Consider the following 15,883-nt stretch of genomic DNA (forward strand, 5'->3'; position numbering starts at 1 on the left):
ATGCTTGCGTGTTATGTCCATTTGTTAGAACAAATTATGGATCACCCTCATGAGTGCAAAACAATTCCAGAATGTTTAGAAGTATGTGTGTGACGTGGTGGCAGGTAAAAAATAAATTGCCTAACCTAAATCACAGCTATTCAATCCATTATTAATAAAACATTCTAACATTTTTACTGAGGTTCAATGCACAGTTTTTTCAAGGTCTCTTTAGTAGGAAGCTGAGTCTAGCCCTGCTGGGTGAGCGTAAAGTTGCATGATGGTTTTTATGCAATTGTGACAGCATCCTGTAGCTACTTCCTGAGGGACCTGGAGAACAGGGGTGGGGGGGCGGGGGTGGATAAAAAAATGTAGATTTCCTGCTGACATCCTTTATAAACAGGTTTTTAGAAAGGCCAGTCTGACATTGAATTAGAGCATTTAATGAATGAGTTACTGAATTCATTTAATGAATCTTCAATTGGTACTGTATGTTTTTGCTTCTATACATAAAAATAATTAAGGATCAGTTAAATTTTAGCATCCTTAATATGCTTTATCATTTACTTTTAGAGACTGCAGTTGCTTTTATTGAATCCACTAAAGGAACTGTCAAACATTAGTCATCCTGATATCAGGATCAAGCAGTTGGAGTGTGTGCTACAGATTTTGCAAAGTCAGGGTGACAGCTTAGGACCTGGTTGGCCATTGGTGCTTGGAGTCATGGGGGCAATCCGAAGTGATCAGGGGTAAGTGGTGGAAATAAAATGTTAAAATCATGTAAGATAAGAACAGTAGAAAGAAATGTGCTTTTGTTTTCTTACTTTAATAACCACTTTGATAATAGCCATAATTTTCATTGCCATTTTTAGCTTATGGACAATTTTACTCAACAAAAATACACTACTTAATTTTTTCTGCAGCACACTTTTATTTTACTGAATTAATCTTTCAGAAGACCAGAGTATTGTTCCACTCTACCCTCTCCTGTGGTCAGCATGCAGTATACACTGAGGAGTACTCCTTGTGCCAGTTCACTTGATCTTAACCATCTGCTGGACACATCTCTGGTGCTTGCAGATAATTCTGTATGACTTAGCTGTTGCTTACAGTTCCTCTGTTGTTTCTTTGTCTTCTTAAATCTTTGGGTAGTCTCTAGTGTGTGTCATCTTCTGAACACTCTCTCTTTTTTTGAAGCCTTCCTCCCTAAATGGCTGCTGGTAGCACAAGGATGGAAGATTATTTACTTGCTGTGGGTGAATCCCTTGGCTGACTAACACAGCTGACTGTTGCCAACAGAGGGGGAATGTTACTGGACTGGTCCTCTCACCCACAAGCAAAAGTGAGAGGTGAAGTTGCAAGGAGCTTTTTTGAAATGAGCAGTGAAATGAACATCTGGCCCTGGAACTGGAAGCACCAAGAACTATACCCACACACTTAGACCATATTATTCCTTCTTTGGTGCACCAGGATAGGTCAGCAAATAACTCTGGTATCAGAAGAATTCACCTTGGCGTATCTCTCCTTTCACCCCACCTTAGCTTCTGTGTCTGGCGATATGAAGACCTCCTAAATCCCCTTCAGATACTTGAAGGATTTTGCTTTTATACCAGTATTGCTTGCTCTGACAGTAGTACTCACCAAAATCCCCAAGGATGTTGGCATTCTTGGTTGTGAGCATCCTCTTTTTGGTAACCATGCTTCCTTTGGTACCTCCTGTTTCCACGCTTGGTGCAACGTGTTCTGTGGTTCCTACATGCCTTTTGGTTTTCACTGTAGTTGTTGATGGATGAGAACCAACACAGAGTCCTTCTCAAAACAGTCTTCAGATCGTTTTACATCTCAAACCGATACCTCACTAGCAGATATCTCAAGATGTTACTAAGATCTTGTGTAATATCTTAGTCTCCTCCTACAAAGCATATAGAGCAAGTAATCTACTTTTCTTCAACTACATAGCACTGTTTGCCCACATCATATCAACTATAGTAGGAAAAAAAAAATGAAGCAAGCCTCCTTTTCCTTGGGAAACAACTGAATTTCTTGCCTCACTTATAGCTGTGAGCACAAGATGCGGGCACTATTATCATACTTTAAATATAAACTTATTGACCATGAGACTTTCTTCACAAGTGTCTTCACTCTGGTCAGTGAACATCCTGGATTCCAGGACAGAAATCCATTTACCTTCCAGGAGAACTTCTTGCCAGGCTGCTATAAATACAGAAGATGCTATTCTGAGAGCCAGTGATACTTAGGTCACTTCTTGATTGTACGGTACTAGTCTGCCAAACAAAAGGAAGTCTTTCTTTGCAGAATTTTTCAATGGGATGCCCCTGTTTATTTTAAGGATAGATAAAGCCCTATGTGATCTTAAGTTTTTGAGCTGAGCTTAAGTTTCTTGCGTTTATATTTACCTTTTTGGTGGCCACCTACAACATTGACAGTTTTTGAAGAGCTATATTGCTGTTGCCGCTTGCATGAAGGACTTTGAAACCTTTCTCCAAACACATAGTAGTGTGGGACATTAATTGGGAAATGAACTGTTTTGAATTTGTTCTAGCGGCCTCACATTTGAAGATTAGAAAGAGAGGTTACTTTCCCATTAACTCAGCCCTTCAAAATGAGTGGTGTAACTATACTTTCATTTCCTGCCTCCTTCCCTTCTCTCTTAGAGTCCTTGAAGGTCATATACCTCTGGAACTTTGTAGTGGAGAGGGAACTGCAGCAGTTTTGGTGTGTTTCACTTTATAGACTCCTGTAACGAATATGGGGGACAGTAGTGTGTGAGCATTTCCTCCTCGAGTATAGCAATGGTAACTCCTTCGATCTTATGTGGTAGGATGGATGTCTCTTTGCAGTATGCATCACATTAGAGAATTATTAGTTATACCATTATTGTCCATGTGAAGTTTCTTGTGCATTCCTCGGGCTTCCATATCATGTTGGCTGTTACAATACAGTGGAAATGGCCCACCTATGATTCTCATTTTGAATTAATTGAAAAAATTATTATTTTATTTAGGATTCTGAAATATGTAACTGACATATCTGTATTCTGAATTTTTTCCTGGGATATATATTCTGAAGGACACTAAGTTTCTGTATTACAAACCTTTGGATTTTTTTCTTTTGCACATTAAACATTAAGCATTAGAAAAAAACTATAGTGAAATTTAAATGTGGTTTTCCTATTTTGTATTACCTACACTCCACCACCCCTTTTAATTCCTTCATTTTGTCTCTCACTACACAAGGTTTTAGTTATAGATGACCTTGCTGCTTCTGAGAGCTCCTTCTCACAAACCTTTTCCATACTACATTTTTATTTTATGTTTGTGTTCAGAATTTAATTCTGAAGGCAAATTATTTATTAAAGTTCTATTTAATGGCAGATATTTTGAAAATATTTTGTTTAACGTGATATAGTATTGAAGCAAGTAAGACCACCATTACGTTAGCATGCATCTTCCCTAATAAATGAAAATACATTTTGCCCACCTATTTGGCATACTTTAAGTAATTTGTAACTGCTGATACAAGAAATTGTTCAGAACAGCTTACTCTTTGGAAGATTATCATGCTCAAACTTAAGCTTTGTTTTGTCCGTTGTGGCTTTTTTAGAATGTTTTAGCTGACACATTTGAACTAACAAGTCCTAGAACTTTAGAACAGAGAAGTGGACTTTACTATATAAAACTAGCTGAGGAGCACTGGAGAGTCTAAACTTCAATTTCACTAGCTAGTTAACATGGACTAAAATACTTCATCAGAATTTGAAGCTTCAACTTAATGTTATATCTCAAAAAACCCTCTAGTTGAAACACTTACAATGTTGCAAATTAATCTCAAAAACATTAACTTCTTTTTTTCTTTTTTTAATAATGCTATATCCTGAGGTATTATATTCAAAACATTCCTGTGCTCTTGAAGAAATTTGAAATGAGTGTGTGTGTGTGTGTGTTTTATTTTTGTTTTGTTTTTTAAGAGAGTCCTTAATACGGACTGCATTCCAGTGTCTTCAGTTGGTTGTGACAGACTTTCTTCCAACAATGCCATGTACTTGTCTACAGATAGTTGTTGAAGTTGCAGGAAGCTTTGGACTTCACAATCAAGAGCTAAATATTAGCTTAACTTCAATTGGTTTGTTGGTGAGTTTTATATTAACCTACAGTGATGCTACTTCTGGCTTTCATTTTCTTTTTTTTTTTTAAATGAAAATTAATCTGTAGTAAATTCTACAAATGAAAGCCAAAACCTATTTTTTGAGTTCTTATATTGAACTCCCATGCTGTCATTTGGAATCACATGTAAATTGAGTGAGCACAATTTATCTTTAACCTGCATGACTCCAGGGTTAGGTAAAGAAGTAGTATTGTGTTGTAACCATGTTCATCAGTATCTCATTTTTAATACATTGTTTCCCTTTTTAGTACTTCATGTATAACTGGGGACTAAAAGCTGAGGCTAAGAAAAATACTTTTTGCACCTTGCAGTATTGATGTGCTGATCTTCTTCCATCAGTGTAGGGAAATTAATATCTTGATGTACTTTGCGAAGTACTTTTAAATGTGAAAATGAGAAACAATTTATTTCGTGATCATTAAGAGCATTATAATATTTTTATTGTACAGCAGCATATGTCTTATTTATTTTGTAGTGGAATATTTCGGATTATTTTTTCCAAAGAGGTGAAATAATTGAAAAGGAGCTAAACAAAGAAGAAGCAGTGTTGCAGAAACAGGCAGAAGAAAAGGGGGTGATGCTGAACAGACCTTTTCATCCCGCACCACCATTTGACTGTCTTTGGTTATGCCTGTATGCCAAACTTGGAGAACTGTGTGTGGATCCCCGACCTGCAGTTAGAAAGAGTGCTGGACAGACATTGTTTTCTACTATTGGTGCTCATGGAACTTTATTGCAACATTCAACGTGGCACACAGTAATATGGAAGGTATGATGTGCAAGCTTCCACTGAAGGTTTTTTTAAATTGCATTCATGTTTTGGTAACCATTGACATGCTATTTTAATATCAGTTAACTAGTTTATTAAGACCTTTTAAAGATAAGATATAGTGGCAGAAGTCTGATACCATCTTTTGGTGTTTTTTTTTTTCCCCCATGCTTTTTTTCCTCTGGCCCTTAAAGCCTCTTATGAAATGTAATTTTTGTATCTTGACCATTTCTTTCTTACTCAGGAGTTGTATAAAAAGGCTGCTCCCTTCCTATGAAGATAAATGACTCCTTTCTTTGTGCAAAAATATGGTGATGCTTGAGGGTCATGTGATTGGATTGATCTGATATTAGATCAAGCTTTACTTTACACTCTGTTTTGGCTCTCTTATTTGAGAGGATCTGTCAAATGCCCTGTCCTAGATCACAGTCATGTTGGTTGTGTCTTATGGAAAAAGTCAGGCTGTAGTTGAGTCTGTTGCCTGTTGTACCTGTGAGGTATCTGAGGTCCATGGGTTTTAGCTTTCTGTTAGAGCTGACACTGTTCTGGGTGGGTTTGATCATGCTGTTTCTAACCCTTCTCAAGTGAACATCAGTTGGCTGATTCTTACTCTTAGTTGTTGCAGAGACTGTTTAGAATAAGGGAATTCTCAAGGTGACACAGTGACAGAAAGGATAATGGAAAAATTACTTTTTGTTGTTGTTTTACCATGAATACAACTATGTTATTTGAAAAGTTGCTTTTTTCCTCTTTTTCTGACTATTACAGGTTTTATTTCACCTGTTGGATAGGGTTCGAGAATCTTCTACCACAGCTGACAAAGAGAAGATTGAATCAGGAGGAGGCAACATCCTCATCCACCATTCAAGGGATACAGCTGAGAAACAGTGGGCTGAGACATGGGTATTAACACTGGCTGGAGTTGCAAGAATATTTAACACCAGGAGATACTTACTGCAGCCTTTAGGTAAAATTTATAGTTTAAAGTTACTGAAAGATACAGTAATAAACTTTCTGCTTTTGTATATTTTTTCAGTTAAAATACTGGGCAAGAATCTTAATCTTAGCTTAAAAGTGTGTTCTGTTGTGTCTCACCTCAAATGTGATGAAAATTACGGAGTTTTTAATTCATGCTCCTTAGGGTCAAAAATTTTAAGTACCAATTTCATCTTCCGTATCACAGTACTTGAGATTAAATCTCATTAGTCACAATTCTGGGTGCCAAATAGCTTTAATTTATAGTAGCTTGATAACAATAATAATTTTTCTATTCTTTTGGTTGTCAGAAGATATTTTTCTCTTGTCTTTCTAAGGTTATGCAGCACTTGCCTAGAACTTTTCCATGGCATCAGTGTGCCAAGTTTAACAGTGCTCTTACAATGCAAAGAGAACTCACTTGTAAAGTCAGTGAAGTATAGCTTAGAAAAGAAGAAAGGGAATTTTTTAATTAAAAGGTTGGACTTGTTATGATGTGAAAGACGTTGAGATTACCCACTATTTCAAGTGATTCTTTTTCTCCCCTCATGGTACTCCTCCACTGTTTGTCTTGTACAGAGATGTCAGTTTGAGTTACTTTACTGCTGTCTCTAATGCAGCTAACTGCAGTGAGTTCCCCTTTTCTTCTTCTTCCTTAAAATCTTACCTTTCCCATTTTGAAGTTCTTTATTTTTCTTCTGGAACTCCTTGGTATCTTTATTTCTTTCTCTTTCTTCTTCTCAGGCTCTGATTTTTCCCTATTTCTCTTTTGCTCTCTCCTTATAGAAATTAAACATTAGGTCATTTACCAAGCTATTGTAAAATATAAAATATTACTACATACAATTGAACAATGTAAATATATTGAACTAGGTAATATAATTCGGCTTTCATGCCTGTTTTGTACAGAAAAAATGTTTCAGTTTAGGCTGCTCAACAGAGATATTCTGATACAATTTCAAAACAGCTTTCATTTCTAGTTTCGTTAACTAGAATTACTTAAATACATTATTTAAAAAAAAAAAGTGATCTGAAGAACGTATAGCTTGCAAAGAAAATTCGCCATTACATTAATATACCTTAACCATCCCATAGTATGCAATTTGTATATATTAGAAATAAGTTGTGTTTTCTTTCATTTTGGTTATTTGTGATACAGATATCAACATATTGATAGCTATCAAGAGTATTGGTCATTCGCAGAATTGTAGTAGATTTTAAACTATATTAAACTTGAGTTAAAACTGAATAAAAAATTAAAACATTACAGGGCTATTTTAATTATTCAAACCCAGTAATTAGTAACATAGAAAATTGAAGGTTAATGCTAAATTTAATGAAAAACTCAAACTCCAAAAATGAAATCTTTCTCCACAGTACAATTATCAGAACATTTTAAAATCAATTCTTTATAAATGCATATATAGATTTTATATATATATATATATATAGATTTGACCTTTAGACTATAGATCGAATACTGTGTTCAGTTTTGGGCCCCTCACTACAAGAAGGACATTGAGGTGCTGGAGCGTGTCCAGAGAAGGGCAACGAGGCTGGTGAGGGGTCTGGAGAACAAGTCTTATGAGGAGCGGCTGAGGGAACTGGGGTTGTTTAGCCTGGAGAAAAGGAGGCTGAGGGGAGACCTCATCGCTCTCTACAACTACCTGAAAGGAGGTTGTAGCGAGGTGGGTGTTGGTCTCTTCTCCCAAGTAACTAGTGACAGGACGAGAGGAAATGGCCTCAAGTTGTGGCAGGGGAGGTTTAGATTGGATGTAAGGAAAAATTTCTTTACTGAAAGAGTGGTGAAACATTGGAACAGGCTGCCCAGGGAAGTGGTGGAGTCCCCATCCCTGGAAGTATTTAAAAGATGAGTAGATGAGGCACTTAGGGACATGGTTTAGTGGGCATGGTGGTGTTGGGTTGACGGTTGGACTCGATGATCTTAGAGGTCTTTTCCAACCTCAATGATTCTATGATTCTATGATTTGACCCTTAATTCCTTGTGTGTGCTTAACACTTTTTGAAATTAATAGGCATCTGGTATGTATAAGAACAACTCTGTTTCACTATCCTGAATAAAGAAAACGTATTTTTCTGGTACAGGATTTTTCGCTAGCAAATTTGACATAAACATTGATATATTGTTTCATTCTTCATATTTGTGTGTTTCTCTGTCACATTCATTCTTTCTGGTTACAGCTGAACTGATATATTCTGAAAGTCATCTAAGCCATCACCTAGCCTCATGAAATTTCTCTGTATTAGAGTAACAAGTGCACGAACAGCCTTTTAGAGACAGGGTGGGTGGGAAGGGGAATAGGAAGCCAGTTCCAAGTTGATTTTTTTTCTCTCTCTCTTTTTTTAAAATAGGAGATTTTTCCCAAGCCTGGGATGTTCTTCTTGATCACATCCAATCAGCAGCACTCAGCAAAAATAATGAAGTTTCCTTGGCTGCTCTGAAAAGCTTCCAGGAGATCTTACAAATTGTTTCTCCTGTCCGAGACTCAGAGAAGCCTGACACACCACCTGCTATCAATGTTTCTGTACCTGTGGTGGTAGGGACAACAACTGCCACTAGTCTTGGCAGATCATTCATGAGAACTGACTCCATAGGAGAAAGAATAGGAAGATACAATGGATCTGAACCACCTGTAATAACAGATGAGATTGAAGATTTGAATCTTTGGTGGGCAGCCTGGAACAGCTGGTATAGGATTGGTTCAGAAAGTACAAGGCCTCCAATTACTTGTGATAAATTGACTTTCATTCCCAGCCAGCCTTTTCTTACAGCTTTAATTCAAATATTCCCGGCTCTTTACCAACACATCAAAACTGGTTTCAGCATGGATGATCTCCAAAAGCTGGGTGTCATTTTGCACGGTGCTGTTTCAGTTCCAATCAGTTCTGATGCTTCCCCTTTCATCCTTCCATCTTACACTGAAGCAGTTTTGACAAGTTTACAGGAAGCGGTGCTTACAGCTTTAGATGTTTTACAAAAGGTAATAATGTGACTTCAAATGCGTGGTGAAAGGTAAACTACACTGTATCTCAATTCTTCTTCTCAGAACTATAGCGTGGTGACTTAAACATGAATTTTTTAAATTATTTATAATTGCACAGTGTACTGTATTAGAACAATCAGATCTCCATTCCTGGTGCAATCCAGGTGCTCTGCATTGAAAGGAATGGTGTAATTTTTATGATATGCACTTTTGCTTGATTGCAGAAATACCTTAAGTGTGGTGCTGTGTTTGTAGCCATTTACTTGTCTGTCTAATATTACAGCGTTGTACTATTATGAGGGTCGGGGGAATAGTCCCCCAAACAGTATTCCTTATGTTGCCCAGTTACTGCCATAAACAAAGTCTAGAAGAATAGCGATTGTGAGAACTTTTGAGTTCATGCAAAACAAAATATAAAAAGGTCTCTGGCAGGCCACCTACCTTCTTGCCTCTTGTTAATCAGTTGTTTAAGGAAAATGCTACATCTCTGCTTAAGAAATTCTTACTATAGAACTCATCCTCAAAGAGCACCCTTCATACAAGTGAATCTGTAAACAACAAATTAGGGTGCCCTTGTTCTGGATAGTTAAAAAAAGAAAAAAGGTATTGCTTCTTTCTTTCTGGAGTTGTAAAACATCATCTTGCAAAACACATTGTTCATTCAGATTATTTATTTATTCAAAAGAAGCAAAGTTGATAATGAGATCATGCATTTATATTAAGCACTGCTTTAAAAAAAACCAAACCCACAAACATCCCAAAAAACCTTCTTGGGAAATGCCAGAATTGAAACTATCCATGTGACCTGACTTCATTCCCTTTGGGCTTTCATGTTATGACTACTTTGCTTAACTATGTGGTTGTACCTTCCCCCTCTCAGGCAGGGTCCTGCCTCATTTAGCTCATAGAACACATGGTGCCTACTTAATGATCAGCAATTCAGCATCTTGTTTTCTTTTTGCTTAGTGTGGGTTGACTTATGTCATACTTATTTAAACCCCACAAGCAAGGCAGAATCATTATCTTGCAGTCATTCCTTTAGTTTATGAGTTTAACAAATATGCATGAACATATTTTGAGAACAGGGATGTAAGATTAGAAGTTGGTATTAAATCTCAGGTTTGTATGTGGGGATATAAATAACGTGAAGTTTTAACACCAATCATATCCACTAAATTTTCATCCTTTTCCAGTCAGGCTTGACCCTTTTGTACACTTCCCTTTCCAGCAGCTCAGCCCTGCCCAAGTCCTGTTTTCCCCACTTAATCACTCCATATATTCATCTCTCAGATTTTTCTGTTTCTTTGCCGGTCTCCTTATCCAGATGTTATTAGCTCCCAAAAGCTCCCGTTAGCGCTTTTCAAAGAAGGGGTTACCGGAGTTTTTAATATGAGGCAAAACTGCACATTTTTTTATAGTCTTGTTCTTGTCAAAATGTTAAACTGTTTTCGCTGATGTTTTCTAAAACAGTAACAAAAGCAGTAACTCCCCATGAGAAAGAGACGTCCCCCTTCCCCTCTCCCAGTCGAAACAGTTAGCATGGCAGTTACAAGCCTTTGCAAATACAGACTTACATAGGAAGTCTTAGGTACCTCAATTTATACAGTACCTCCCACCCCATCTATAGTTATATTACTAACATAACAGCACTGAAGTCACTAAAAAAATAAGTTAAAGTATATTTGGACATAGTAAGTTCTGTGAAGTGGCATGATTGCTCCTCTTGGCTATATAACACAGTACAATTCACATGATAAGGCAGGCAGCCAGTGCTGATGTGGAGCAAAGGCCATCCGTCAGATGTTTTTTCTGGAGGCCACAGTATCTTCTTCCTCTGTTGAAATGAATTAATACTCTCAGGAGTACACACAGAAGCTAGTGGAACAGTTAAAGAAGAGTATGTAAATACTTTCTGCCTTCTTTTAAACAAAATGTTTCTTACATGTTTTCTTTGCGGGATCGGATTAAGTTCTTTGCTGATACAGGAAGATTTGGGTCCGTTCTGATTTTCTAAGCAGTTCTGGAACAACCTTGTAATTGGAATAGAATGAAAAAACCCTGACATTTTTAAGACTGAGCCCCTGACTGGTTTAATAAAGAGATTTTATGATGTGATTGCACTAGCAAAGGACATTGCAACTCAAGAACATAGGACTGGAAGGGAACCTTGGTTCTCCTTTCAGACTTCTGTGTGTTGAGCCCATTTTACACCCTTCATTTTGTTCTTAGTTTTCTTTTTATTCCTCATTAGAATTTGTTTTCTAGTCTTTCGCTGCTGTAGTATAAGTGCCTGCTTCATCACTGTAGCTCAGCTAAAGTTTGTACTCAAGCCCAAATTCTCTGATTATTTTCACTGCTTCCCTACATTGACTCTGGGTCAACTCTACAGCGAGCCAGCTGGCTCATCAGACAGAGGAACACAGATACATACGTGGGGATCAGATACATTTGAATTCTGCCTCTGCAGGCAGTATGGATGCAAATCTCTTGACCTATGAGTGTGGTAAATTCAAGACTATATTTACATACACTGGTAGAGATGGTAGAGAATTAGCTATGGAGAGCTGTAAAAAACCAGTAGTCCATGACAATAGTTGCACGAGGAGTTGTTAGATAAATCTGAACTATTAAAAAACGTGAAGGTTAGTACCAGAATGCTTTAAAGCAGAAATTTTTGAAACTAAAGTACTGTGTCAATTTTTATAACAAACAACGATCTGCAGAGTATTTTATTTTACGGTTTGTTTGTGTTTTGTTGTTGCCTGACCCTTACTTTTTGATTTATATATGCCTCTTAAGTATGTAAATAAGTGCACTTAATGCAGTAAATACTACTCTGTTTTATAAGCAGCTCTTAAAGATACTTTCAACATCCTTTGTCACACACTTTGCTAGGCTATTTTTGAGTTTTTCATATGCTTAGATAAAAATTACCTGGTGTCAGTCAGAAGCATAAACCTCTTTGAAAAGCAATTCTAGTTAGATAAATTTGCAAAACGAAGTGACTGAATCCTCCTTTTTTTTTTAATATTATATGTATAATTTTTAGAGTTGAAAATACCCCAGTAGACTGAATAGAAAACGCTTCTATTTGTAAAATAAAAATTTTACAAGAGTTTCATAAAATATGAATAAGAAGCTACTCATGCACAAACTTCAAATAGGAAGTAGTTATTGCTTTTGTTCACCACTACAGAAAAAGTAGCGTCTGAAATTATTTTCCACTGATACTGAAATGAATAATAATAAAAATCTAACAATGTGGAGTGAATGGCAAACATATTTTGAAGTTTTGCCTTTACAGATATTAAGATAATCTTCTGTGGGTAATGTAAGTTGCATCTGTGCAAGTAAGTTGCATCTATCCAAAAGTTATCCAGGGGTTTGTGGATGCTGTCTTTCCCTTTCTAATCCATGTGTTGGTACATAAAATCATTTTTTTATACCTTTTCTAATAGGTATGTAATCTTGCATTAACCTGTTAAAATTTAGTGCAGTGACTTTAGTGCGGCAGCATATCAGCTGAAATTGTTTTACATGGTGTTGAATACTTTTAGATCAGCAATTAACCTTTTACTCTTCTGCCACACAGGTGAGTATCTAGCATCAAAGCATCTTTTTCAGAGTTCACTACAGTCTTGAACTTGAGCACCAGAAAAGGAGTATGGCTTTTTAGAAGGAGTGCTGCACTATATTCATAATATTGATTAAGCTTTTAGAGCATTAGACATGCATTTTGAATTGCAGGAAGCTGAGGAAAAGGGAAAGGCCATTGATGATTCATGGAGTGCTCTGCTGCAGGTTGTAGATTGCCTGAAGGTGCAGCTAGGTCTTAGGGTGATCTAGTGATAACAGTGCCTGTAGCCCCTGTTGGCTTGCTCCCTCTTATGGCTGGGGACTCAGGATATTTGCTAGCCCATCGACTGCGACAGCTCATGAAACAGCACCTGCATGGAGGCTGCACTCAAGCAGCTTCGGAGCTGTTGGCACCTTGAGTGAGTTCAGCCACAACTCATCATGGATGATCTGTGGTTAATGAAAAGGGGGTTTGATTCCTCCCCAGAGAAAAATGACAGTACAAGCACAAGGTCTTTTTGTGGAGCAATAAATAGACTGTTTCTTGAAGCTTTGAGAGGAGAGACTTTTGGGAGGAAAAGCAAGACATTTAAAATGACAGAAAATAATTGGAGTAACTTCATAGAACCATTGTATCTGGCTTTGAAAATAAATGCCCTAAGATTGCCTTGGGATTTATATTGCAACAGGAAATCATTAGCCTATGACAACATGATATTTCATTGACATCGTCTAAGTACACCCTTCCTGAAATGTTTTCCATTTTAAAGCAAGATTATGAGTTTCAGTTATACCAAAGTCATATCATTCTCATTTTATTTATGTTGCTTTCTGTAAGACATAATTTTAAATACTTACAAAAATCTTGTATGAATTACTTCTGAGATTTAAATGTTCCTTGAAGTAGAACTTAAAGAAGATGTTGCTGAGATCACCAGACAAGACTCTGCTTTACAAAGCAGAGTTTGTAAAGAAAAGATATCTTTTATTGGATGAGATGAGATAGCTGTATTTACTAAACTATATATGCCCAGGTATCTTGCCACTTAATTTACTTTAATAAAATAACAAAACTTACTTTCCTTAAACTGTTGGAACTATACACTGTCTTTTATACAGCATGACTCTTGCATAGTCTTATGTGAGAATTTTTCTTCAGGAGCTCCTTGTACTGATGCAGATTTTTGAATGCAGAAGCTCAAGATATGTATTAAGCTTTTGTATTTTCTTTTGGTATAGGCTATATGTGTGGGCTCAGAAAGTATGCAGATAATGTATCCTGCCATCTTCGACCAGCTGTTGGCCTTTGTAGAATTTTCCTGCAAGCCTCCACAGTATGGACAGCTGGAAACAAAGCACATTGCAAATGCAAAGTATAATCAGGTAATTAATTAGAAATCTCAGTTGTTTCACTTGGCTGGTAAACCCAATTCAGCTTCAGATACAGGTTGTTTAGCAAGATGCATTTATTCCATCTGTAAAAACTTCACTGTGCATGTTGAGAAATAAGTTAGTTTATTAGTATTTTTTTACATGCATTTGTTATCTTCGTTTGCTCCCTTTGAATTCTTCTTTGCTTTTACACTTTGTATTCCTCCGTGTAGAAAAGGTCTTGCCTGGACATCAGACATAATGAATGTGTCTGAATTTGTCCAGTGAATTAATCTAAAATAACTTGTCTTACATGTGATACCAAATTTAATAGAAAGACACAATAACTTCGAATGGAGAAAATTCCCTCAAGCTGCAAATTTTTGAATTGCACGTGCTGTAGAGAAATGGGACATACTCAATAATTCTTTTTATCTGTGTACTCTGCTGTTCACTAAGCATGAGCATCTGATTCACTGTAATCGAAGAGGTAACTATTATGTATGTATTAATTCTTCTTATTCTATTTGTCCTGCAACACAATGGAATCACACTAGATACAACTATTTGCACCGGTGAGTTAAATTTCCTTAAAGATTGTCCTAATGTAGTTGTCTTGCCTAGACTGCAACATTTCTCCTACTTAAATGTACTTTACTTCAATGTAGAGTACATTTTCATAATCAGACTACGTTGTATTTGCAGTTTTGTTGCTTGGACCATATTCTTAGCAAACCTTGCATGCATTAAACTGAGAGTTCAATGCAAAACATACATTTTCTGTTCCTTAATTAATATGTTTTCACGCATAGTTCAGTAATTCACTAATTTCTTTTCCTAGGCGGAATGGGTAGCATTGAATTACGTACCATTTGCTGAGAGATCACTGGAAGTTGTTGTGGACTTATACCAAAAGACAGCTTGCCATAAAGCTGTGGTAACGGAGAAAGTTCTTCAGAACATTATTAAGGTAAAAGTTTGTCCTGCATATGCTCTGAATTCAATGAGCTTTATATTGAAAATCATGAGTTTTATTTTGAGCTAGTGTTGATAAATGCTTTCTGGGAAGCTTAAAGCTTTAGTAAGCAAATTGATATTTTATGAAGATGAGCAGCAGGTAGTAATTTCTTTTGAAGCTGCAAGGCTATTGATTAGGCTATATGTATTGTTCTTTAGCTGGATAATGTCAGCATCAGTATTTCAATGTTAAGATAAAAATTAATCTTTGAAAGAATTATGCACCTGAATCTGATAAGCAAGCCTCTTAATAAATATGGCATTGAAGGCCAAAGACCAGTTTCTGTAGACTGGCATATATACTTTGGGGATGTACGCTCTAGCTATTACTTTTGATTTGCTTTTAATGACTTTGTGTGTCATTGATGTAGCTATGAAATGTTACGGGTGCACAAATGTGCCTTTAAGGTGAAATTGCCAAACTCTTAACTTTTTTTAGCCTTGTTTCCATTTTAGCAAATAATTTTGGTTAATAATAGAAGCAGTAGTAAATGTCTGGGGGGAAAAAAAACTATGCAACCTAGGTTTGTTTGTAATGACTTGGCTGACATCAGGTTGTTGCTGTATAGAAATTTAGAAACCTGAATGTGTTTAAAATAGTTATGTGGTATTATTTGGAGTCTGTTATGAATTAAATACTTGTATTTCAAAGTTAATGCAGTTGTTTTCCACTTCTGTTTTAATGGGATAGGTGAAACTGATATAAACACCACTTTTCTTTAACGTTCACAGTTGATAATAATGTGATCTATTGCAGTAGATGAAAATGGTTTTAAAATTATTTTTCATGTCTCAAGTCGATGTTGATATTGAAATTAAATTTGATGCCTATGAACAACAGCAGCAGAAGAAAATATTCTGTTTATCTCTAGGGTTAGATCCTAGCTCTCATAATCTTTGGCAACAGTTAATTGCAATTGACTCAGTCTTGAGAGCAAGAGTAAGTCTCTCCTCCTTCCCCTTTGCTTTCTTCAAATCAGAGACTTCACTAAAAGCATTGGGGGCA

At 36.5% G+C, this 15,883-nt stretch overlaps 1 protein-coding gene across 3 annotated transcripts in view; it reads left to right on the forward strand.

The window, feature by feature from the left end:
• MON2 (MON2 regulator of endosome-to-Golgi trafficking) overlaps nucleotides 1-15,883 on the forward strand; it is an 81,697-nt gene that overhangs the window by 43,330 nt on the left and 22,484 nt on the right. For 2 of the 3 annotated variants that reach the window (XM_076332042.1, XM_076332052.1), the window contains exons 22-28: nucleotides 553-728; nucleotides 3,968-4,130; nucleotides 4,640-4,933; nucleotides 5,702-5,900; nucleotides 8,282-8,910; nucleotides 13,729-13,872; nucleotides 14,702-14,830. In XM_076332042.1, the coding sequence (XP_076188157.1) occupies nucleotides 553-728; nucleotides 3,968-4,130; nucleotides 4,640-4,933; nucleotides 5,702-5,900; nucleotides 8,282-8,910; nucleotides 13,729-13,872; nucleotides 14,702-14,830 (1,734 nt within the window). Of the gene's footprint in view, nucleotides 1-552; nucleotides 729-3,967; nucleotides 4,131-4,639; nucleotides 4,934-5,701; nucleotides 5,901-8,281; nucleotides 8,911-13,728; nucleotides 13,873-14,417; nucleotides 14,436-14,701; nucleotides 14,831-15,883 lie in introns of all 3 variants that reach the window. The other variant, XM_076332032.1, reaches the window with a different exon arrangement.

Source organism: Aptenodytes patagonicus, chromosome 1 (genome assembly GCF_965638725.1).
Source record: "Aptenodytes patagonicus chromosome 1, bAptPat1.pri.cur, whole genome shotgun sequence".
NCBI classification, from domain to species: domain Eukaryota; kingdom Metazoa; phylum Chordata; class Aves; order Sphenisciformes; family Spheniscidae; genus Aptenodytes; species Aptenodytes patagonicus.